General features: G+C 46.4%; 2 protein-coding genes across 2 annotated transcripts in view; one reads left to right on the top strand and one right to left on the bottom strand.

The window, feature by feature from the left end:
* Positions 1-23,920, top strand: part of TG (thyroglobulin) — a 179,549-nt gene that overhangs the window by 80,483 nt on the left and 75,146 nt on the right. Inside the window, exons 36-40 of the mRNA XM_083749557.1 lie at positions 2,466-2,630; positions 5,453-5,675; positions 9,196-9,289; positions 11,163-11,325; positions 16,788-16,987. Of these exons, the coding sequence (XP_083605683.1) occupies positions 2,466-2,630; positions 5,453-5,675; positions 9,196-9,289; positions 11,163-11,325; positions 16,788-16,987 (845 nt within the window). The remainder of the gene's footprint in view (positions 1-2,465; positions 2,631-5,452; positions 5,676-9,195; positions 9,290-11,162; positions 11,326-16,787; positions 16,988-23,920) is intronic.
* SLA (Src like adaptor) overlaps positions 17,474-23,920 on the bottom strand; it is a 28,339-nt gene continuing 21,892 nt past the window's right edge. Inside the window, exons 7-8 of the mRNA XM_083749419.1 lie at positions 20,420-20,567; positions 17,474-18,715 (exon numbers count right to left, since the gene is read on the bottom strand). Coding sequence (XP_083605545.1) covers positions 18,505-18,715; positions 20,420-20,567 — 359 coding nt within the window. The 3' untranslated portion in view covers positions 17,474-18,504. The remainder of the gene's footprint in view (positions 18,716-20,419; positions 20,568-23,920) is intronic.

Below are 23,920 nucleotides of genomic sequence, written 5' to 3'. Positions count from 1 at the left end.
GGACAATAGGATATTTGCAGAGGTGATTGAATCTTTTAAAAAAGTGAGAGGGACGTAGATGAACTGTTTCAAACTGGATCTGCTAATTAATCGACAGAGGAGGCAAAATAAGTTGCTGAATTGTGCAACTTTTTAAAAGCGCAATATAGTTCCCTCAAGTTCTATTTACTTTGTTTCCTGCCACTTCCTTTGTAGGAGTCTTGCATTGCCCTCCTTTTGTTCAAAGGTTTTGTGGTCTACAAGGCAGATAAACGTTACTGAGAACCTTCCTTAGTTTTGCAGTGCTTTTCTGTGTATGAACAAATAAAGTCTTGCCTGAATATCTAACAGATGGGGCGAATCGCTGTGTTTTGTACAGCCCCAATCTCCGTGAGGAACTAGGCCTTAGTTCTTGATTCAGCTTTTTGAGCCTGCTTCTTAGTGTTATTTAGGGTTTTTGCTTATAAAAACACACACACACCAAAAAACAGCAACCCCAAACCAGACTCAGCTGAATCTTATTGTCTGCTTGTCTGAGGATGAAAATGGTAATATCTGTAGAGCAGCAGGGTCAGTTTGGAAGTCCCCTCATTTCAAGCGTACTTTTCAGCCCAAATATTTTGCTCCTTTTGGGTTGATCTCTGAAAAAATCACTCTGCACATTTGCAGCATAGGCTGGCTGTGGATGCCATGGATTGGTCAATGCCTGTGATGTCACGAAAGCACACCACCAATTCTTGGAGCAGTTTTTTTAAAAAAAAGAAAAGAAAAAAGTTTTGGGTGTTGTTGTTTTTTCAAGGGGGGGGGATAATGAGTGCATGCACAAATAGACATATGCATGACTTGTTAACAGGTGAGTGCTAAATTGTATTCGAAAACCACTCCCTAACTTGATTGTGTTCATCCTTTTCCCTTTATCCCATCAATCTGTCTATAAATTTCTTTACCTGTCTTCATCCAGCTGTCTGTATATTTTCCTTCCTTCATTTGCTTCTCCATCTTTCTCTGGGTTTTAACCTTTAAAGCCCTATACGGCCTAGGACCCTCGTACCTACAGTACCACCTCTCCTGGTATATCCCACAGAGGACCTTACGGTCTTCAAATAAAAACATCTTGGAGATCCCGGGCCACAGGGAGGTTAGGCTGGCCTCAACCAGAGCCAGGGCTCTTTCGGCTGTGGCCCCGATCTGGTGAAACGCTGTGTCACAAGAGACTAGGGCCCTGTGAGACTTGACATCTTTCCGCAGGGCCTGCAAGACAGAGCTGTTCCACCAGGCCTTTGGCCAAGGCACAGTCTGATCCCCTCTCTCCTGTAATCCTCATAGAACTCTAACCCAATGGTTGCCATTAATTTGATTCTGAATTGATTTTAGAGTGTATTTTAATTGACTGTGTGATTTTATGTACACTGTGCTATTTTTACTTGTTGTTAGCCGCTCTGAGCCCGGCTTTGGCTGGGGAGGGCGGGATACAAATAAAATTATTATTATTATTATATGTCAGGGAACTGCCATCGGAGCCAGAGGCGGAGGGAAGGCTCCAGAGGGATGCTGGAGAGGATCCCAGTAGGGAGAGAGGCAGCCCATCTGCTGGGGAAGGAAATCAGCGTAACACCAGTGGAGAAGGGGGGCAGATGGGGGAATCGGAGAGGAGGCTCCAGGACTCCTCACCGGAGACCAGCGGGGAGAGCATGGGTCCTCCGCTGCCCACACCCTCCCTGCGCAGAAGACTTCCGCGCAGGGAGAGTAGGAGGAGACTTGGCGTCAAAGAACTTCTTTGCTGGAAGAAGTTCAAGAAATGCCCACTGATGGATTCTGCCAGCGATTGAGACAGCCACGGGTGAGAGGCTGTCCAGACAGAAAGGGTTCAACCAGGTAACCTAGCCAGGAGTGGTGACAACGAGCCACCCCTAGAACCATTACATCATCATCATCATCATCATTATTATTATTACTATTACTATTTTCTTTTTGGTAAGACACTATGATTGAGCCATTGGCGGAGATCTGCTGAGGGCCTAATTCCTTGGACTATACCTGCAGAAATGTCTCGCGCTCAGCAAGAGTGCTTTGTTCATTAACTTCAGTCAGTGCTGGCCCAAGACATTTTGACCCCTGAGGCAAAGATGGCATCCCCCTCCCTGCCAGGGAAGAAGGGTTGAGCAATGATCTATATTGGGACCTCCTGCCCCCCTGTAGCTCCTGCTGCCTGAGGCGGCCGCCTCACATTGCCTCATGAGTGGGCCAACCCTGTCTTCTGTGATCCTTACTCCACCTTCACAAATGGTTTCCCAAGTACAGGGCCTTTCCTTGGCAGATGCCCAACCTTGGGTGGTGCCAACTCCAGCCATATTCTCCATTCATTTACCTATATATCATGATATCTCTCCTCATCGGTCTATCAAAATAGCTTTGTGCTTCTCATTGCTTACCTGTCTGTCCATCCATCCACCTAACTCGCAGACCTTTTCTCTCGTTCTCAACAGCCTGCTCCAAGGACAAGTCATGCTTGGTGACTACTCTTGAACCACAGCCTTCAGTGATGCGATGTATATTTTACCCAGAAACCCAGACTTGCACACTTGATCTTGAAGGCCCCCACTGTCGACTTTTGCTGAAGGAGCCAGCTACCTATATTTATCGCAGGCAAGGTAAGCCTGTGGCAGAAGGGTCAGAGGAAGAATGCATGTGTTTTCTTATTTGCCTATGTTGGCAGAGTGGGTGCAGGTGGCACTATGGTCTAAACCTCTGTGCCTCTTGGGCTTGCTGATCGGAAGGTCAGCGGTTTGAATCCCCATGACAGAGCGAGCTCCCGTTGCTCTGTCCCAGCTCCTGCCAACCTAGCAGTTCAAAAGCAAGGAGATAAATAGGTACCACTCCAGCGGGAAGGTAAATGGTGCGCTCTGGCTTCCATCATGGTGTTCCGTTGTACCAGAAGTGGTCTAGTCCTGCTGGCCACATAACTGGAAAGCTGTCTGTGGACAAATGCCAGCTCCCTTGGCCTGAAAGTGAGATGAATGCTGCAACCCCATAGTCATCTTGTGAGAGCCAGTGTGGTGTAGTGGTTAAGAGCGGTAGACCCATAATCTGGTGAACCAGGTTCACGTCTCCACTCCTCCACATGCAGCTGCTGGGTGACCTCAGGCTAGTCACACTTCTTTGAAGTCTCTCAGGCCCACACACCTCACAGAGTGTTTGTTGTGGGGGAGGAAGGGAAATGAGAATGTTAGCCGCTTTGAGACTCCTTCCGGTAGTGATAAAGTGGGATGTCAAATCCAAACTCTTCTTCTTCTTCTTTGACTTGACTTAACCATCCAGGGTCCTTTACCTTTACCTTTTAATAGCAGAGTATTTGACAGAAGTACACCAGCGTGACTGTCAATGACCTTGCAAAAAGGGAGAATATTAGATTCAGGTAGGAGGGAATATTCTGGTCTGCAAACCTGTTACTCTTAGTTATGCAAGGTGACAAATGAGAGCAAGGGTATCAGCCGCCAACATCCCATGCTGCCTCCAGGCTCCATTTTCTCTCCCCCGTTTCCCTTCCCCCCCATCAACGTTGCATTAGTAGTGGCTTTCTGCTGCCCCATACACCTTCTCCCTGCCTCAGTGTAGGAAAGGGGTCCTTCCTCAGAGTGAGGCATCCTGGGTGAGGTGGCCAACGCAGTGCTTGTACCACCTTCACAGTTTGCTGTAGTCGCTATTTAAAAAACAACAGCTCATTGATGGTAGCTCTGTTGGGAGAGCATGAGATTCTTAGTCTTAGGGTTGTGGGTTTGAGTCCAACTCTACAATTCTATGATTCTAACTCTTTAAACCTAGCGGTGAAAGTTCTTTGGTACTTGCGTGTGTTGGGTTATGTTTTTTCATTGCAAAATGAAAACAACAACAACAACATTTGCACCCCACGCATCTGACTGGGTTGTCCCAGACACTCATATAAAATCCTCTCATTGCAGATGCAACCATTTTAACCCACAAAATAACCACCATTAAAATAATAATAATAATAATGGTGTGATGGTGATGAGCCAAAGTAGCAACTGACACCATTATTTCTTCTTCCTGAGTGAAACAGCTTTGAGACACTTTCTAGGAACAATGTATGTTAGGGATCCACAACCAGTGCTCATTAGGCTAAAATCCACCCCTCTCCCAAACTGTGAGCCTAGAGATGAAATAAGTGTGGCAGAAACTAGACTACCCACAGGACATATTGGGTGTGGTGGGGGTCGAGTTTGGAAAACTCTTCGTTCTTTCCAAATGGACCTTCCTCCAAATAAGCTGATGGATCAATGAAACAGAATTTTGTTAACAAGCCTAACTGGAAATTGCAAGATTGAATAATCTCAAAGTGCTTTCTGAGACGTCTCCCCATGAAACCTGGTTTGAGAATAGTCGTTGCATCTGCAGGGCTATGCTCAGACTTGCCCAAGCCTTCTTTTGACCTAGATCTAGGCCCTAAAACAGATTTAATCATAAAAATGTAGAGTTGGAAGGGACCCTGAGGATCATCTAATCCAACCCCTTCCAATGCAGGAATATGCAGCTGTCGCATTCGGGGATCGAACCTGCAACTTTGGCGTTATCAGCACCACGCTCTAACCAACTGAGCCATCCAAAGCCAGACTTAGATCTAGGCTCTCAAACAGACTTAATTGCTTTGTGGCTGTCACGGTCCGGTTTGTGGGTGGGTCAAAGTCCAGTGTGGTGTAGTGGTTAAGAGCGGTAGTCTTGTAATCTGGGGAACCGGGTTCGAGTCTCCGCTCCTCCACATGCAGCTGCTGGGTGACCTTGGGCTAGTCACACTTCTTTGAAGTCTCTCAGCCCCACTCACCTCACAGAGTGTTTGTTGTGGGGGAGGAAGGGAAAGGAGAATGTTAGCCGCTTTGAGACTCCTGAAGGGGAGTGAAAGGCGAGATATCAAATCCAAACTCTTCTTCTTCTTCTGTCTGAGGATGTCAGGACCTGGGGCAAGATGGCGGGGTAGGAGCAGGAATGAGAGTCCAGAAGCCAGGGGTCCAAGGGTCAGGAAGCAGAGAGTCACAAAGTCAAGGGTCCGAGGGTCGAGAAGCAAGGAATCACAAAGTCAAGGGTCCGAGGGTCGAGAAGCAAGGAGTCAAGAAGCCAAGGTCCGAGGATCAGGAAGCAAGAAGCCAAACACAACGAGGCAGGAAACGTGTTGCTGTGGCAAAGAGCTGAAGGGGAATGCTGACCTTATATCTCTTCCTGGCTCTTGCCACCAGGTGCAGTGAGTTACCAAGTGGCCTCACCTGTGTGGCCATGCCTTGCCTCTCCAGAACAAACATAGGAAGGCCCTAGTCCTGCGAAGCCCTACTGGTCACAGGGCCTGGCTCCTGCATGCACTCCTGACAGTGGCATCCCAAATGGAGCCCAGCCTTATTAGGAATCTTTCAGTTAATCGGGAGCAGATTCGTAAAGGTTTGATTTATTCTCCCTTCGCTCTGTACAGAGGCATTCCTGTCCGTTGCTGAAAGAAGTGCTGCTCCCTCTGTCCACATCCCATCACAAGGAACCTTGTTTGGCACTTCTCAAACAATTCATGTGGGTTCCAGCTGGAAAAGGATCAGGCAGTTCCTTGGGATTCCCTATGCACGTCCTCCAGTGGCTGAGAACCGGTTCCGTCCGCCACAGGCTTTCATCCTGGAGGAGTCCTGGAATGCTTCCGCAATTCGGTGAGAAGGTGTTTGGCACCTTGGCTGCCAACTGTAATCTTTTTCACATACTGTAAGAACATGAGAACTTCCATGTTGGAGCAGATCAAAGTCCCCTTGGTATAGATCGAAGTCCTACTCAATATGCCTCTGTGTACTCACAAGCAGGGTGGTGAATTTGATGGTTGCCCCCTCTTTGAACCAGTATCTCTGGTAGCTCCATGGCTGTCCCTAACATACGGCAGGTGAGATAATGAGTTCTGGGATACTGTTAAAGAATAGCAGATTGTCAATTATAGTACAGTGGTACCTCGGGTTACCTATGCTTCAGGTTACATACGCTTCAGGTTACAGACTCTGCTAACCCAGATATATTACCTCGGGTTAAGAACTTTGCTTCAGGGTGAGAACAGAAATCATGCTCCGGTGGCGAGGTGGCAGCGGGAGGCCCTATTAGCTAAAGTGGTGCTTCTGGTTAAGAACAGTTTCAGGTTAAGAGCGGACCTCCGGAACGAATTAAGTACTTAACCCGAGGTATCACTATTATTATTATCCATGAAGGGGCACCATTTGGACTCTTTTGCCTTAGGAAACAACATGGTTTGGGCTTTTTATGGCTAATTCAGTGGCACAACACCAACAAAAATAGTTTTCGATCAGCTTGTGCAACCAGATTTTTGCAGGGCTATTCAAGCACTTAGTTGTTAACTTGCACCCCTAACTGTTAGTTGCTAACAGTGCACAAGCTGGCAAACAGCAGTAATAAAAATATAATAAAAAGCAATTAAACAGGAATGAAATGCAACCCCCAATCAATAATAGTCTCTCAGTTTCTCATTTTATTTCCAGTCTTAAATTCAGTTTTTCACATTTCTATATCAAATTGTATTTTTTTAAAATTCAGTATTTTAGTAAGAACTTCTGCAGTTTTTTCCAAAGCAGAAAACATGCATATTTTTGCAAAGCAGTTTCCTTTATTATAATGCATTTTAGATGTGACTTTTACTAATATTTTTAGAAGAAACTTTTATGTACACTTCCCCATATTAAATGCATGGTGTAAACCACTGAGCCTAGGGCTTGCCGATCAGAAGGTTGGCGGTTCGAACCCCTGTGACGGCGTGAGCTCCTGTTGTTCAGTCCCAGCTCCTGCCCACCTAGCAGTTCGAAAGCACGTCAGAGTGCAAGTAGATAAATAGGTACTGCTCTGGCGGGAAGGTAAACAGTGTTTCCATGTGCTGCTCTGGTTCGCCAGAAGCGGCTTAGTCATGCTGGCCACATGACCCGGAAGCTGTATACCGGCTCCCTCGGCCTATAGAGTGAGATGAGTGCCACAACCCCAGAGTCGTCTGCGACTGGACCTAACGGTCAGGGGTACCTTTACCTTTAACAAATGCATAATAAACACATTATTGGGTGTGGAGAACTGCGCTGCAAAATTCAGAGAAGTGTGAATTTCCAAAAGTGGCTGGGTTTTGGTTTGCAAATTGTTTTCTGAATGCAGCAGCAACATCTAGAGGGCCACAGGTTCCTCATCCCTGACATAATATGTTTTCTGACCCCAAGGAGATGCATTTATAAGAAGAAATAACAGTGTAAGTCATACACGTCTATTTCAGCTTGTCTATTTCAGCTTGATGTTTCATACTCGTTCCTTTAGGGGGGTTAGAAAAATGTGGTGATCATCTACACCACATGGGCCCCCCTCCTCCTGCACAGTGTCACTGGTGGGTGATAGAACCCAGACCTTTGCTGACCTAATTTCTTGCGCACCTGAGTCGCGTGGGTGACTCAACCACATCAGACTTGCTGTTCCCCACCGGAGAGTCAACATCTTGTTTATCCAGGTGTGCAGCAACATACGGTTAAGACACACAGAATATTGTACGGTTTTATACACCAGCTTTTTCTTTCTTTCTTTTTTTAAAAAGTGTGCTTCAGAAAATGTTCTGTGCTTATGCTCCGCATATATTTGATTTCAGCTGCAGACATCCTTTGTCAACGGTGCTGTGCTCTTAATATGAAATATCTCTGGCAAGGTGAAAGCATGGGTGTTTCTCATGGAAAAATGCTTCTAGGGAGCTGTTAACACTCAAGTACAGTGGTACCTCGGGTTAAGTACTTAATTTGTCCCGAAGGTCCGTTCTTAACCTGAAACTGTTCTTAACCTGAAGCATCACTTTAGCTAATGGGGCCTCCTGCTGCCACCGTGCCGCTGGAGCACGATTTGTGTTCTCATCCTGAAGCAATGTTCTTAACCCGAGGTACTATTTCTGGGTTAGCAGAGTCTGTAACCTGAAGCGTATGTAACCCGAGGTACCACTGTAGTGGCACAAATGATTTAATGTTATAGAAATACTCCTTGTACTAAAGTCATAGAATGGTAGAGGTCTTCTCATCTAACCCCCTGCAATGCAGGAACCTCAGTTAGATCATCATACATGACAGGCGACCATCCAACCTCTGCTTAGAAATTTCCAAGGATGGAGAATCTACCACCTCCCAAGGGAGTCTGTTCCACTGTTGAACAGCTCTGACTGTCAAAAACTTCTTCCTGGTGTTTCATCGGAACCTCCTTTCCTGTTACTTGAAACCATTGGCTTGGGTCCTAACCTCCAGAGCAGGTGCTCCATCTTCCATGTGACAGCCCTTTAGGTATAGAGAACAAATGATCAAATCAATCCATCAAAGCAATCAGTTCTTTAGGAGAAGCCGTGTGCTTTAAATGTGCATAGTCCTAACCTTCAACAGAGAAGAGGTAACAGAGAGAGAGGATGAAAAGATGAGGCAGCGGGAAGATCCATATGGTTTAGTTATACTTGCATATTGTAAGAAGGGGCAGATTTATAGGGGAACATGGCCGATCTACCTGCGCTGAGCATGTGCCTCAGGCAGGGCCGGATTTAGGTTTGATGAGGCCCTAAGCTACTGAAGGTAATGGGGCCCTTTATATGTCCAGCTATCCTTTGTCAACAACAAATTGTCGCTGTTCTTGTATTGAATATATGCTATGTGGAAATTTATGGACCTAACAGGTATCTCAAGCCATTTGCCCATATTGCCATGCAACCACTTCCTGCAGAATGTAGGCACCCTATATATAGAAATGAGCAAACCAGTGATATTTTAGGGAGCAGGCTAGCAGGCGGGGCCCATTACTTACATCACAGGAGCCTACACAACACAAAACACTTGCTGTATGTAGGTTTTATTTTATTTGTTTTTTATCTTATATGTTGGAAATGTACATCCAGTTTTTTCCCTTTAATTTCTTGGGGGGGGGGGCTCCAAGAGAGTGGGGCCCTAAGCTTGTTTAGCTTAAACGTAAATCCGGCACGGGCCTCAGGGGGTGCCACAACAATGACGAACAACGGAGAGCGAGAGGCGGGGTGGTGGAGCCAACTTTTGGCATCTCACAGACATTTTAAAACCCAAAGCCCACCACTGGTAGGGAACCAGGCCATCTGATTCCAGTATTTTTCATTTAAAAAGCAAGCAAACATGGACACCCATTCGTAATAACACTTCCTTGTGTCTCCAGGGCGAGTTGCTGGCAACCAGGGGATGATGGAGCTCCTCTTTCCTCCGTCAGCGAAGACTGCTTGTATTTGAACATTTATGTCCCACCTAATACTGTAAGTACTAATTACAGATAGGTAGCCGTGTTGGTCTGCCATAGTCAAAACAAAATAATTTTTTTCCTCTTCCAGTAGCACCTTAAAGACCAACTAAGTTAGTTCTTGGTATGAACTTTCGTGTGCATGCACACTTCTTCAGATACACTGAAACAGAAGTCACTAGACCCTTCTATATCGTGAGAAGGTGGGGAGGGGTATTACTCAGAAGGGTGGTGGGAATGGGTGATTGGCAGATAGCTGTGATGAGCCTGTTGACAACTCTTAACGACTGCAATAGGTCTTACAGGAAAAAGCAAGGGGTGAGAAGGTGAAAAATGGCTTTGTCATGTATAATGAGATAAGAATCCAATGTCTTTGTTCAGACCAGGTCTCTCCATGGTTTTAAGTTTGGTAATAAGTTGCAATTCAGCAGCTTCTCTTTCCAGTCTATTTCTGAAATTCCTTTGTAATAGAACAGCTACTTTGAGATCTTGTATAGAATGTCCTGGGAGATTGAAGTGTTCTCCTACTGGTTTCTCTGTCTTGTGGTTCCTAATGTCAGATTAGTACTAAATCAGGGATACCTCTTTCCAGTGTTCTTCATGCACAACAGCACTGGGCTGCCACTGCTATCAGCGGTAGATTTTGGTCTTTTCAGTGGCACCCTTTGCGAGGTCAAAATTTGATGCCCTCCCTGCCCTCCCTGTTCGGCTCAATTCACTGCCTTATAGCTGCAAAGACCTGCAGTGCCCAGTGTGGAAGAATTGGTTGCGCTGCCCTAAAACTGCCTCTGCTGGTGTGGGAGGGGGAGAATCTCGTTCTCCCATTTCCTTTTAATGAGAGACTACATGAATTGCACTCCTCGAACTGATATGTGAGCCCTTCGGCACAGTCGCCCATCGAAACAGCCCTTCTCTGAATTTTGTGGCGCAGTTCGTCAGCCAAGTAATGCGTGCAAAAGGGTACCTATTAGGGGGAAGTTTGGAACTCTAGTGAAACTAAAAAATGTGTGTATTTGTGAAACTGCATACTTTCATGAATCTAACATGCAGGATAGTAGGGGAAATTGCTCGCTTAACTATATGCATTGGGGGAAATTGTGTGCGGAAATATGCATATCAGGAGAAATTTGTGTCATGAGAAAAATGCTGATGGATTTTCATGGGGGATTTTAAATAAATAAAATTGCAAACCGATGCAGAAATGTAAGGAAGTGAAGTTTAGAATGGAAGAAAATGGTATATGCAGCTCTGTCCTTTGACACCGTGCTGCCACTTCCTAACAGCCCCCCAGCGCATCCACTACCCCCCCTCATTGTGTCCAGTGGTAGGGCTCACCCTATGGGACTGGCCCAATTAAAAGTAAGTCTTCCTTCAGCTTCTTTAATGTTACAAAATGATGAGAGGTCCAACCACGGATCTCACACAACCTGGCTCTTTATTGAGCATGAACTCCCATTTGATGGAGAGAGGGGGCTCATTAGTCTTTACAATAAAAATAAATATATTAGGCAATATTGGGTGGTAGTCATACTCAAAGCAGAACCATCAAAACCAATAGATTCAAGTCCATTTATTTCAGTGGGTCTGCTCTGAATACAATAAATGCTGGAGATCACCCATAATCTGTGACTCCTTAAGGTTGGGACAACATGAATGGATATTACCTGTGGCTCCTTTAGGTCAACCTCAGTTCTCTTTAGTCCAGTGATGGCCAAACTCACCCCTCCAGCTGTTTTGGGACTACAGTTCCCATCATCCCTGACCACTGGTCCTGTTGTAGTCCAGCAACAGTTGGAGGGCCAAGTTTGGCCATCACTGCATTAGTCATTCTACTGTAGATGCTTTCCAAATGTTAACTGATTTCATTTTTCTGCCTGTTGCTATCATAGGGTGGAAATCTACCAGTGCTGGTGTTCTTTCACAATGGTGTAAGTGGTGAGGATGTCAAGGCTCAGAGGACACTCATTGATGGCTCATACCTCGCTGGAACTGGCAATGTCATCGTTGTAACTGCAAACTACCGAGTTGGAGTCTTTGGCTTTCTAAGCACTGGTATGTCATAGACCTACCCACAAGCGGTAGATGAAACCAGGACTTTCCTGTGTGTAGGAGTTGTGGGGTTTGGATTAAAAAACTGGATCAGATCAGGCCCATCTAGTCCAATGTCATGATCCCACAGTGACCAACATGATGCCTATGGGAAGTCCATAAGCAGAACATGAGTACAGCATTTCTTCCTCTTGTGCTCCTCAGTAGCTAGTATTTAGAGGCCTACCACCTCCAGTCTGGCTGCCGATCAGTAGGTCGGCGGTTCGAATCCCCATGACGGGGTGAGCTTCCATTGCTCGGTCCCTGCTCCTGCCTACCTAGCAGTTCAAAAGCACGTCAAAGTGCAAGTAGATAAATAGGTACCACTCCGGCGGGAAAGTAAACAGAGTTTCCATGCGCTGCTCTGGTTTCGCCAGAAGTGGCTTAGTCATGCTGGCCACATGACCCAGAAGCTGTACGCCGGCTCCCTCGACCAATAAAACGAGATGAGCGCCGCAACTCCAGAGTCGGTCACGACTGGACCTAATGGTCAGGGGTCCCTTTACCTTTACCTCCAGTCTGGTTGCTGATCAGAAGTTCGGCGGTTCAAATCCCCATGAGGGGGTGAGCTTCCATTGCTCGGTACCAACTCCTGCCAACCTAGCAGTTTGAAAGCACATCAAAGTGCAAGTAGATAAATAGGTACCACTCCGGTGGGAAAGTAAACAGAGTTTACGTGCGCTGCTCTGGTTTCACCAGAAATGACATGCTGGCCACATGACCCGGAAAAACTGTCTGTGGACAAATGTCGGCTCCCTCAGCCAGTAAAGCGAGATGAGTGCCGCAACCCCAGAGTCGTTCGTAACTGGACTTAATTGCCAGGGGTCCTTTACCTTTGCCTCCAGTTTTGTGGGGTGTTTTCAGGACAACAAAAGGCCAAGGAGTAAACCCTACACAAATCCAGAGAAGAGTCTCTAACGTGGTTGGATGGCGTCTTGTATGCCTCCTTCTGGCAATTCCTGCAGCCAAGCTGGTGCTTTCCTTTGGACCACATCCAAGATGTGGTCAAGAGACGGGTCTTGTCATCTGGGCAGCCCAGAACCTCTATTCACACTGCCCAGGCTTGCACTCCAGCAAGGTCACTTAGGTGCTGCTAATGCAACAAAAAACAGCACAAGAGACAGCAGTTACAAGTTGCTGGTCTTTGCAGCCACAGCGGGTGCTGTGATTCTCCAGCTGTTTGGCTTCACCCCCAGAGGCGCATCCCAATGTCTCTCAAGACAGACAGATGCCAACAGCTGTCTTCAGTACTGGAATGAGAACACGTTTCTTATTCTTGTTCACTTGAAGTACACTAGTTAGTTGGGACTACAGTGTCTCAGGTGCTCTGAAGCATTGTGGGATATTTAAAATGGCAGTTCATAGCCAACCAGGGCAGGTGTCGTCATCACCAGGGAACCAGTGGGTTCCACCCCCTCCCTCAAAATAAGCATCCTATTTAGACTGTCCCAAGTGTGTGTCCTTATTGGTCATGAAGATACTTATTAAATATATGCCTTGTTCACTCGCTCAATGCTTTACCACTATAAATGTAGCTTGCAAGGCAGTTTTGTGTGAGTATGAATCAGAAGGAAGTGTCGCAACTCTGTGTGGATCTCAGGCAATTGTGTTTTCCAGCTGCAAAGCGTTATTTTTGACCTTCCCTTCCCATTTCAATGAACACCTTGCGAATTCTTTGTTGAATGCCTTGCGTAGACTTCTCTGCTCTTGCATTAATCAATGGCAGCAAATGTACCAGAGTCGATCTGTGGTGAGCCAGAAGGCAACAGTTAAGTTCAGCTTGGTCCAATAGATTGTGGCACATTGTTGTTATCTCATCTTTCCCTTTTATTATTTCTGAGAAATTTCTTCCTTCTCCTTCTGCTGAATTTCGTCCAGCAAAGACCTACAAGCAGTATTTCCTTACGCCATCTCTCTCTCTCTCTCTCTCTCTCTCTCTCTCTCTCTCTCTCTCTCTCATTCTCTCTCTCTCTCTCTCTCTCTCTCTCACACACACACACAAAAAAAAAAAAAAAAAAAACACACAGAGTTCTCTTAAACACTTGCACCTCCTCCATACCCAAATTTTATCATTATGTCTGCCCCTACACCACACTGGCTTGTAGTGGTTAAGAGCGGTGGACTCGTAATCTGGGGAACTGGGTTCGCTTCCCCGCTCCTTCACATGCAGCTGCTGGGTGACCTTGGGCCAGTCACACTTCTCTGAAGTCTCTCAGCCTCACTCATCTCACAGAGTGTTTGTTGTGGGGGAGGAAGGGAAAGGAGATTGTTGGCTGCTTTGAGACTCCTTAGGGTAGTGATAAAGCGGGATATCAAATCCAAACTCTTCTTCTCTTCTTCTTCTTCCTTACATGAGTCAGATCATTGGTCCATCTAGCTAAGTATTGACTGACAGCAGCTCTTCATCAGGCAGGAGATCTCTTCCACTCCTACCTGAAGATGCCAGGAGTTGAACCTGGGATCTCCTGCCTGCAGTCACACTGGATTCCACCCAACACTGTGAGTGCCTGGCGCATGTGTGTGATGTCACACATCGCCGCCACAGTGGGAAGGCCTGAGGGAGGCCCCCCCCCCGCCTCAGCAGAAGGGTCAGACGGAGTGTCCTGACATGTTGCATTATGCATTGGGTTGCCCAACCGGGCACCCACAGTAAAAAAAAATTGTGTGTGGCCTGGCACCCACGGTCCCCCAGAGATGGCGCTTAGGTCTGTATGCAAAGCAGATGGTCTACACTTTGCTGTGACTGTTTCCCAAGGAGAGGAGGAGGTCCCAACATGTCACCTCAAACTGCGGCAAGATTGTGCCCTGGACTGGTGCCAGAAAATACGACACCATCTGTTAAGTTGTGGGTGAACATATCAGATGACACAGCGATTTTTCAAACAGCTCTTGTTTATTCACAGGCCAGGACAGAACTGAACTGAAGGGCTCAGTCAGCCTGCTTATATAGAGCTCCAGTACAACGTTACTGTAGCAACTTTCTAAAACTATCCAATCACTGAACGTCACTTTCGAGCCTTCATTTGCATAACTATCTACAGTGGTGCCCCGCAAGACGAACGCCTCGCAAGACGAAAAACCCACTAGACGAAAGGGTTTTCCGTTTTGGAGGTGCTTCGCAAAACGAATTTCCCTATGGGCTTGCTTCGCAAGAAGAAAGCCCATAGGGAAATCTCTGTGGACCTCTTTTAAATGCTATCGGTGGGGAGCAAAGCCTTCCCCCCCTCCAGGAAGGCCGGCGGGGGCCGAAAGGCTTTGCTCCCCACCGCCAGCATTTTAAAAGCAGTCCGGGATAGCAAGGAAGCGCTTCCCGCTATCCCGGATGGCTTTTGAAGGCAGGCGGGGGGGAGCAAAGACTTTTGCCCCCCGCCCGCCTTCAGAAGAGGTCCAGGACCTCTTTGTCCTGGACCTCTTCTGAAGGGACAAAAGTATTTGTCCCCACTGCCTGCCTTCCCGGGGGCTTTTAAATTGCCTCGGGACAGCGGAGAATTCCTCCACTGTCCCGGGGTGATTTTAAAATGCTCCCGGACGGCTTTTGAAGGCAGGCGGGGGGGGGGAACAAAGACTTTTGCCCCCTGCCAGCCTTCAGAAGAGGTCCTGGACCTCTTCTGAAGGCCGGCGGGGGGCAAAAGTCTTTGTCCCCCCTGCCTGCCTTCCCGGGGGCTTTTAAATCGCCCTGGGACAGCGGAGAATTCCTCCGCTGTCCTGGGGTTTTTAAAATGCTGACGGGCGGCCGCGAAGGCTTCGCTGCCACCCCCCAGCATTTTAAAATCAGCCCGGGACAACGGAGAAGTCTCCGCTGTCCCGGGGGCTTTTAAAATGCTGGGGGACGGCAGCGAAACCTTCGCTGCCGCCCACCAGCATTTTAAGATCGCCCCGGGACAGCGGAGAAGTCTCCGCTGTCCTGGGAAGGCAGGCGGGGGGGGGGAAGCAAAGACTTTCGCCCCCCGCCGGCCTTCAGAAGAGGTCGGGGGACAGACTGTCCCCGGACCTGGTCTGAAGGCGGTTTCCATAGGAACGCATTAATTGATTTTTAATGCATTCCTATGGGAAACCGTGCTTCGCAAGACGAAAAACTCGCAAGACGAAAAGACTTGCGGAACGAATTAATTTCGTCTTGCGAGGCACCACTGTACAGTATCCCCCTGCTGGCCCAGGGTGAGAACTTCAGTACATAACACTATCCTTGCTGCATAGGGACAGTTGGAACGTGTTGACTCTGTTCTACCCCACTGTCAGAGTCAGTGCGCCTCTGAATAATTGCTAGGAACTGCAAGTGGAGAAAATGCTCCTGCGTTCAGGTTTGGTTTGCAGGCTTCCAGTACTGGCATCTGCTTGGCCGCTGTGAGAACCAGATGGGTCTTTTGACTGATCCAGCATTGCCTGCCTTGTATTCTTATACATGAGAAATCAAGAACTGAAATTAATTTTGAGAAATGAACTTGCAAGGTGAACCTCCGTGGATAAGTTTCATGATTAGAGCAAATGGAGAATTGTATTGTGTGGCCAGTGCACCCAACTTCTCCTATTGGGAAACGCAGGTGCATCTCCTCCTCTATGCTGCCGTTGGAACTGCACAGCTAATATTATTTCCTATGCAACCGTTGGTACAAACTCTGCATTTGAATTTAGGAAGCATGAGTGTCCAAGGGGTGTAAATTGCATGTCAGGAGCCCAGAAGAAAATCGATGTAGCAGAAGAAAGTGTTAACAGGGAGGATAGAAGTATGTGGCCAATGTTAATTATTCCTGCAGCTGCTTTTAAATCCAGCCATTTTAAATGTGCCTAAATATAGAGTTAAAAGCCTAAATGCATACTCCTGCTTGCGGGCTGAAAACAGCATAATGGCATGGTACTCCAGGGGAATTTCGTTCCCTTATAATAATAATAATAATAAAAATGCTTCTTTATTATATGATGATGACCATGCTGATTCTGTTCTGCCGACTGTGCGGAAATATATTCAGGTACCTTGTTAACCCCTGAGACCGGCAAACCCAGGTTGGATTTGAAACAATCAGCCAAGATTTGAAATTTGGTGCATTCCTCCCCCTGCCCAGCCTGCTATCTTGATGTTTCTTCCTCTCCCGCTTGTCTATTCATCCTCTGACATCTTCATCTGCTTACAGCCTGACTTATACATAGGCCCTGTTTCCCTCAAGTCCCAGCCTCTCAGTTCCCTCTCAAAACTCAGGTGTCACACTAAACCATGGTATAGTGCAATGTGAATAAGCTACAATGGGATTCCCATCTCTCCTCTTGCAGAAGATTCTTGCCATGTTGTCTGGACCCACAACTGTGATCAATATTAGCTGCAGTTAGTTCTGGCCTTTACATATTTGTAGTTGTGTTTTATCTCCTATAAGTACAGTGATAACATCTTTTCCCATTCATATTCTCTCTCTCTCCCCCAACTCTCTCTGTAGGTTCCACAGCGGCAAGTGGAAACTGGGGGCTTTTGGACCAGGAAGCAGCTCTAAAATGGACCCAGAAAAACATTGCAAGTTTTGGAGGAGACCCTGGTCAGATTACAATCGCAGCTGATGGCAGTGGAGCAGATGTCTCTAGCATTCACCTGGTTACAGGGACTGTGGATTCTGGGCTCTTCAAGAGGGTGCTGCTAATGGTGAGTACCAATTATCTCAGATTGTGGTAGTGGGAGGGGGTGAGGAGTTGGGTTCAGTTCACACCGAAAGGCAAATCCATCAATGTGCATTTTCTAAAACAAGAACCGAGACACAGTCACCCTTCAAAATTCGCTCTTTTGTGAATTTTGCAGTGCAGTTCTTCAGAGGGGCAACGTGTACAAAGGTGCATATTCAAGAGTAAATGTGCATAAAAATGCATATATTAGTCAAAATATTATTAAAATGTGTGTATCGGGTCAATTTGTGTATATTATGAGAAATTCACCTTAAAATGCTGCTGAATTTTCATGCGGACTTGCTTAAAAAAATAAATCAAGGTGAGAATTGAACTTAATAGTGGAAAAATGAGAAATTGATATGTATTCGCCCATCCCTTATGGGAGAGTGCCATTTCTTCCAAAGACAGCTGCTTTAGTTTAGTTCAGATGTATGTGAAACATATGGTAGTCTTTTACCCGGAGAAATCTGTTTGTTTAATAATGTTTTATTACTTGGGTTTTTGGGTGTTTTTTTTACACCTATATACATGTTTTCTTCAGCTTCACTCAAGGCTCATACACTGTAATACAATTTACATTATACAAGGGTATCACCCACATAAATAAGTTTATATATGCATATCTGGGACCTCTGAGAGGTTGAGGATGAACTCCAGTTATTAACTAAAAACATGCTGGCTCTGGATTTCATAAGGCAGAACCTAATCTGATTTGATTTAGGCACGTCTGCAAGCACAGCAACAGCTGGACTACTTTGCTTGAAACCGTAGATTTTCTCTACATTAAAAAAAACAAACAAAAACCAGGGCATCAGGGAAAAGGTTCTAACTCACTTGGTCTCCCTGTGTTAGTTTTTTTCTTACATGGAATATTTTATGTACGGAATTGTAAAAAAGAAATGATTCTTCCGGCCACATTCTGAGGTCCAGGATAGGACTGTACCACCTGATTTTGCTAAGCAAAATAACCCTGCGCTTTGGATTATCTGAAGTTGTTTATCCCACAGGCTCCTTTGTGTGATGAACTCTGCTAAAGGTCCTGTGTGGTCTGGTCAGGTCAGAGGAAAGCCTGACATGTGGAATAATTTTCCTCAGGGCAGAAGATTAAGATCTGGTAATATTCCAGCTCTATGACCCAAAATGCACGTGATGGTGTGTTGCTGTGTATAACTTGCGCCTATTATAAATAGAGTGTGCAATGTGGGGGAAGAACTGCCTTTGACTTGGATAAGAGCCTATAGAAATAGTAGCTGGCCAAACCCAAACCACCTGCTGGATACACGTTCCTTTGTTCTCGCAACCAGAGCCATTTCCTTATCAGTCGGCATCAACTGCTTTTCACTGTACACTTTAAGCCCAGTCTCCAGGCTCTGTCCCAGAGGACGTGGTCTCTTGTGGACTGACAAAATGGCGGTCGCGTTATCTCCCAACAGTGCAAAAGTTTTGTCGTTTGAACATGGAGTATCTTAAGTTTCTTCTTGGCCACCTTCTGCTTTATCAGGATCGGTTCTCGTGATAAATGAAGGGTGATTCGAACTTGTTCCGTAATATGACAGACCTGCTTTTCTGCTTCCGGTTGTTCGTGTAAGAAGAGTCAGTTTCTCCAGTTAGGGCAAGATAGGAACTGATGCTGTTCCTCAGCCCAAAGCTCAGGCCAGAGTCTTCTATTCCAAGCATGTCTACAATGTCACTGTTATCTTCATTTGATCTTTAAAAAGAAGAAGGAGAAGGTTGTTTATTGTCTGAGATATTGATACACAATAAGGTACCTCAACTGCCTTAGCTTCTTTGCAGTTTGGCTTAGTGCAGTGCTAGAAGATAGACAAATGGGTCTGGGAATGTGCCACAAAATGGGTTTGTGTGTCCCCAGGCCATTTTGTGTTGTGCCACCCATGTTGGTCCACTCCTGGTCTAACATTTGGACCCGAAGGAAAGCAGCACGAACATTTCTGAAATTGGAACTAGAGATGGTTTCTCGTTGAAGAAGAATGGTTTATCCTGCTTCCAAACCTGGTTTCTTTCTTACCCTAGTGATGTCATTGTGGTGTGTGTTTTTTGTTTTGGTTTTTTGAAGACAGAAATGCACGTGCTCCAAGCCATCAAGTTAATGTATCCATGTAGCATTTCCAGAGTGTTTTGGCTGGTTATAACTAAGTTGGGGACAGCATGTATATGCACATATATACACATGCCACAAAAGTGAGGTGGCTTCCCTGGCAAGGTTTTGTTTGACATAAATCATGCAGGCAACCCTTTGTAAAAAATAATAACTCTGATATCCACACAACAGAATACTGTATGAACCAGGCCTTGGTGAGAACATGACTTAGAATGTGTGAAGGGATTGTTAAATGATTGTATCACTGAGTAGGTGTGGGTTTAACAAAATAATCAGCCATTGCCTGTCGCTGTCTTCCGAATTTCAGTTTCCAACCCCTTTATTCCCCACCCCACTTTTCAGATACAGTGGTACCTTGGGTTAAGAACTTAATTCGTTCTGCAGGTCTGTTCTTAACCTGAAGCTGTTCTTAACCTGAGGTACCACTTTAGCTAATGGGGCTTCCTGCTGCCGTGCACAATTTCTGTTCTCAGCCTGAAGCAAAGTTCTTAACCCGAGGTACTATTTCTGGGTTAGCGGAGTCTGTAACCTGAAGCGTCTGTAACCTGAAGCGTCTGTAACACTGTATTCATTTTAGCACCCCCTTTTTTTGTCTAAAGGGAAAGGGACCCCTGACCATTAGGTCCAGTCATGGCCGACTCTGGGATTGCGGCACTCATCTTGCTTTATTAGCTGAGGGAGCCAGCGTACAGCTTCTGGGTCATGTGGTCAGCATGACTAAGCTGCTTCTGGCGAACCAGAGCAGCACACAGAAATGGTCTACCTTCCCACCAGAGTGGTACCTATTTATCTACTTGCACTTTGTGCTTTTGAACTGCTAGGTTGGCAGGAGCAGGGACTGAGCAATGGGAGCTCACCCCATCGCAGGGATTCAAACAGCCGACCTTCTGATTGGCAAGTCCTAGGCTCTGTGGTTTAACCCACAGTGCCACCCGCGTCCTTTTTTTTTTTTTTTTGTCTACAACACCAGACAAGGAATAAACTAGGCACAGAAGTGTAAATTCTGGAGTCCAAAACTGAATCCCTCTATTGCACATATCGTACGAAGCATGAATGTTTTAGTAAGCTTATATTGGTCAAACAGAGTAATTTATTCCATTTGCAGAACTGGGGTTTTGTAGCTGCAGAATTTCAGAGCACCATCTGCATTGAAATAGCCCTCCAGACCTTTGTGGATGACAACTCCCTTAATTCCTGACCATTGGGCCTGGACTGATGGGAATTATAGTCCAAAACATCTGGAGGGCGCTGAGCTGGGGAAGGCTGGCATCAGCTGCCCCGACCAAACATTACCTCTGCTTATCCTTCCACGAGAAGGTCTTGTTGCGCATCACGACAGGGGTTTCTTGGTTCCTCAGCTCTTGATGCCTAACTTCGTTGCTGCTCGTGTGTTGGGTGAGGCAGGGAGTGGTGAGCATGCAGCAGAGGCCATCAGCTACCTCTGAAAGAAGAAACGGGCGCAATATGAGTTGCAAGTCAAAATGGCCTCTGCCTTTTGCAATGTTTTTGTTTGTTTCTTGGTTATAATAATAATAATAATTTATTATTTATACCCCACCCATCTGGCTAGGCTTCCCCAGCCACTCTGGGCGGCTTCCAACAAAATATTAAAATACTGTAATACATCAAACATTAAAAGCTTCCCTAAACAGGGCTGCCTTCAGATGTCTTCTAAAAGTCTGATAGTTGTTATTCTCTTTGACATCTGGTGGGAGGGCGTTCCACAGGGAGGGTGCCACTACTGAGAAGGCCCTCTGCCTGGTTCCCTGAAACTTGGCTTCTCGCAGTGAGGGAACCGCCAGAAGGCCCTCGGCGCTGGACCTCAGTGTCCGGGTAGAACGATGGGGGTGGAGATGCTCCTTTAGGTATACAGGACCGAGGCCGTTTAGGGCTTTAAAGGTCAGCACCAACACTTTGAATTGTGCTCGGAAATGTACTGGGAGCCAATGTAGGTCTTTCAAGACCGGTGTTATGTGGCCTCGGCGGCCGCCCCCACTCACCAGTCTAGCTGCTGCATTCTGGATTAGTTGTAGTTTCTGGGTCACCTTCAAAGGTAGCCCCACGTAGAGCGCATTGCAGTAGTCCAAGCGGGAGATAACCAGAGCATGCACTATTCTGGTGAGGCAGTCTGCAGGCAAATAGGGTCTCAGCCTGCTTACCAGATGGAGCTGGTAAACAGCTGCCCTGGACACAGAATTGCTGTGCCTCCATGGACAGCTGTGAGTCCAAAATGACTCCCAGGCTGTGTACCTGGTCCTTCAGGGGCACCGTTACCCCGTTCAGGACCAGGGAGTCCTCCACACCCGCTCGCCTCCTGTCCCCCAAAAACAGTACTTCTGTCTTGTCAGGATTCAACCTCAATCGTTTAGCCGCCATCCATCCTCCAACTGCCTCCAGACACTCACACAGGACCTTCACCGCCTTCACTGGTTCTGATTTGAAAGAAAGGTAGAGCTCTCTCTGGTTATGTTTCTACCTCATCTTTTCAGTTCAGTAACTCCCAGGGCAGCTTAAAGATTAAGGGAAAACATTAAAGATGAAATTAATTCCTTAATGTTTTTCTGTCTGAGCTGGCAGAGTTGCTGGAAACTACAAGAGGGGAGGGGTCCCAATTGTGGGTTCCCCACAGGCTTCTGGCTGGCCACTGTGTGAAGAGGATGCTGGGAGAGATGACCCATTGGCCTCTTGATCCAGCAAGGCTCTTCTTAGGTTCTTGAAAACTGGGATACTGTTGGAAAGGTGACTGTGATTTATACATACCATACTGCTTACAACACAGCTGGAGTAAAGCAAGAACTCTGCTGCTCTTTCATTTTGATGCTCAAAAGAGAGAGGCAGTGTGGCATAATGGTTAGAGTGTTGAACTAGGACCCAGGAGGGCAGGGTTCAAATCCCCACTCAGCCAGGAAGCTGTCTGGGTGACCTAGGGCCATTCAGCATCTCTGTGTTTGGGGTGGGGGTGGGGAAACCTCTCTCTGCAAAACAGGCTAGAACTGGCTACAAAATGAGCTGTTGATCTTTGTGTCTCTTCCACTTTTTCACATCCTCTATTGCAAACTTAAAAAAGCAAAAAGCAAACAGCTTTGAAATGCATGATGAAGAATGAGATTATCACTCTGCCTTTGGGCTGTTGGATGTTTCTATCCACCCAAATGACCTAAATATAAATGTGCTGCCTGTTGATATTTATCTAGCGCTGAGCTGTGAAGCTGTGTGCCATCTTCCTTTCCTGCATTGTGTCAGCCACCAGTGAGTTCTGAGAAAAGGCATGGCTTCTAGGCAAATGTTGTGGCTTCACACTATGCAGAATGCATGCGATATTGGCATTAATGGCCAAACGTTAGCATTGTGTTTCCCCTGCAGGAAGGCTCCTCCCACTTTCGTTTTCTTTGTTCTGAGGGGCACATTCTGCCACTCGGATGTGCTGCTGCCTTTTGATGGCAAGAGATTGCGAGCCTGCAGTGAGCTTTCAGCATCACAGCGTTCTAATCGGCCTCAGAGCTCACGTAGCTCAGATTACAGGTGTCATGCTTGCAAATAAATAATAATCATCATCATAATCCCTGAGAAGTGCATGGAGGAGACTAGCCCTGCAATGGCAATGCCACGAAATACGCTGAGGTAAAGTGGTACCTCGGGTTAAGTACTTAATTCGTTCTGGAGGTCCGTTCTTAACCTGAAACTGTTTTTAACATCAGTTAACACCCTGTTCCAACATCAGGGTCTTTTCCAGGGAGTCTTCTCTTCTCATGAGGTGGCCAAAGTATTGGAGCCTCAGCTTCAGGATCTGTCCTTCCAGTGAGCACTCAGGGCTGATTTCCTTCAGAATGGAGAGGTTTGATCTTCTTGCAGTCCATGGGACTCTCAAGAGTCTCCTCCAGCACCATACAGTGGTACCTCGGGTTAAGTACTTAATTCGTTCCGGAGGTCCGTTCTTAACCTGAAACTGTTCTTAACCTGAGGTACCACTTTAGCTAATGGGGCCTCCCGCTGCTGCCGCGCCACCGGAGCACGATTTCTGTTCTCATCCTGAAGCAAAGTTCTTAACCCAAGGTACTATTTCTGGATTAGTGGAGTCTGTAACCTGAAGCGTATGTAACCCGAGGTACCACTGTACATACATAGTTAACCACCAGTGATATCATTACATAGCCAAATCTCTTTGGTTCTGAATAGTTCTGGGTCATGATCTTGTTCACCTTGGTAGACAGGCGAGTCACAATGAAGGACCCTCTTGAAATCTCTGAATTAGCAGCATTGCAGGGGGTTGGACTAGATGACCCTTGGTGCCCCTTCCAACTTTACAATTCTATTATTTTTATTCTAGGGCTGCAAATAAGGGCGAAGGGTCCTGGCTCAATGGTGGAGCAGGAAAAGGTTCCAGGTTCAGTCCCTGGCATGCAGGGCTGGAAGTGTCCCTTGTCTGAAACCCTGGAGAGCTCTTGCCAGTCAGTGCTGGCAATATTGAACTACATGGACTCAATAGTATTATTATTCTAGATTTATTAGTTGCGTGCTTCATGCAAGACACCCTAAGCAACTGGCAAACACTAAAACCAGCTGCAACAATCGATAGATACCTTAAAAGCACCATATCTGCACAAATAAAAGGCAGGTCCTTTCAGAGGAAAGGTAGTTTTCCTAAAATTAAAAATATATATTTCTAAAGTAGGGGAGTTTAAACAGTTCCCAAAAGTCCACTGTTCATGTAAGAAATGATTGCACATAAGAGTTTGGCGCAATATTGGCACATCCACGAACTTGTGAAGCGTAGGAAGAGAACATCTTGCAAAA

Source organism: Podarcis gaigeae (assembly GCF_964106915.1).
Source record: "Podarcis gaigeae genome assembly, chromosome: 7".
NCBI lineage: Eukaryota > Metazoa > Chordata > Lepidosauria > Squamata > Lacertidae > Podarcis > Podarcis gaigeae.
Note: the sequence above shows the minus strand (reverse complement) of the source record. Positions and strands in the feature narration are given on the sequence as shown.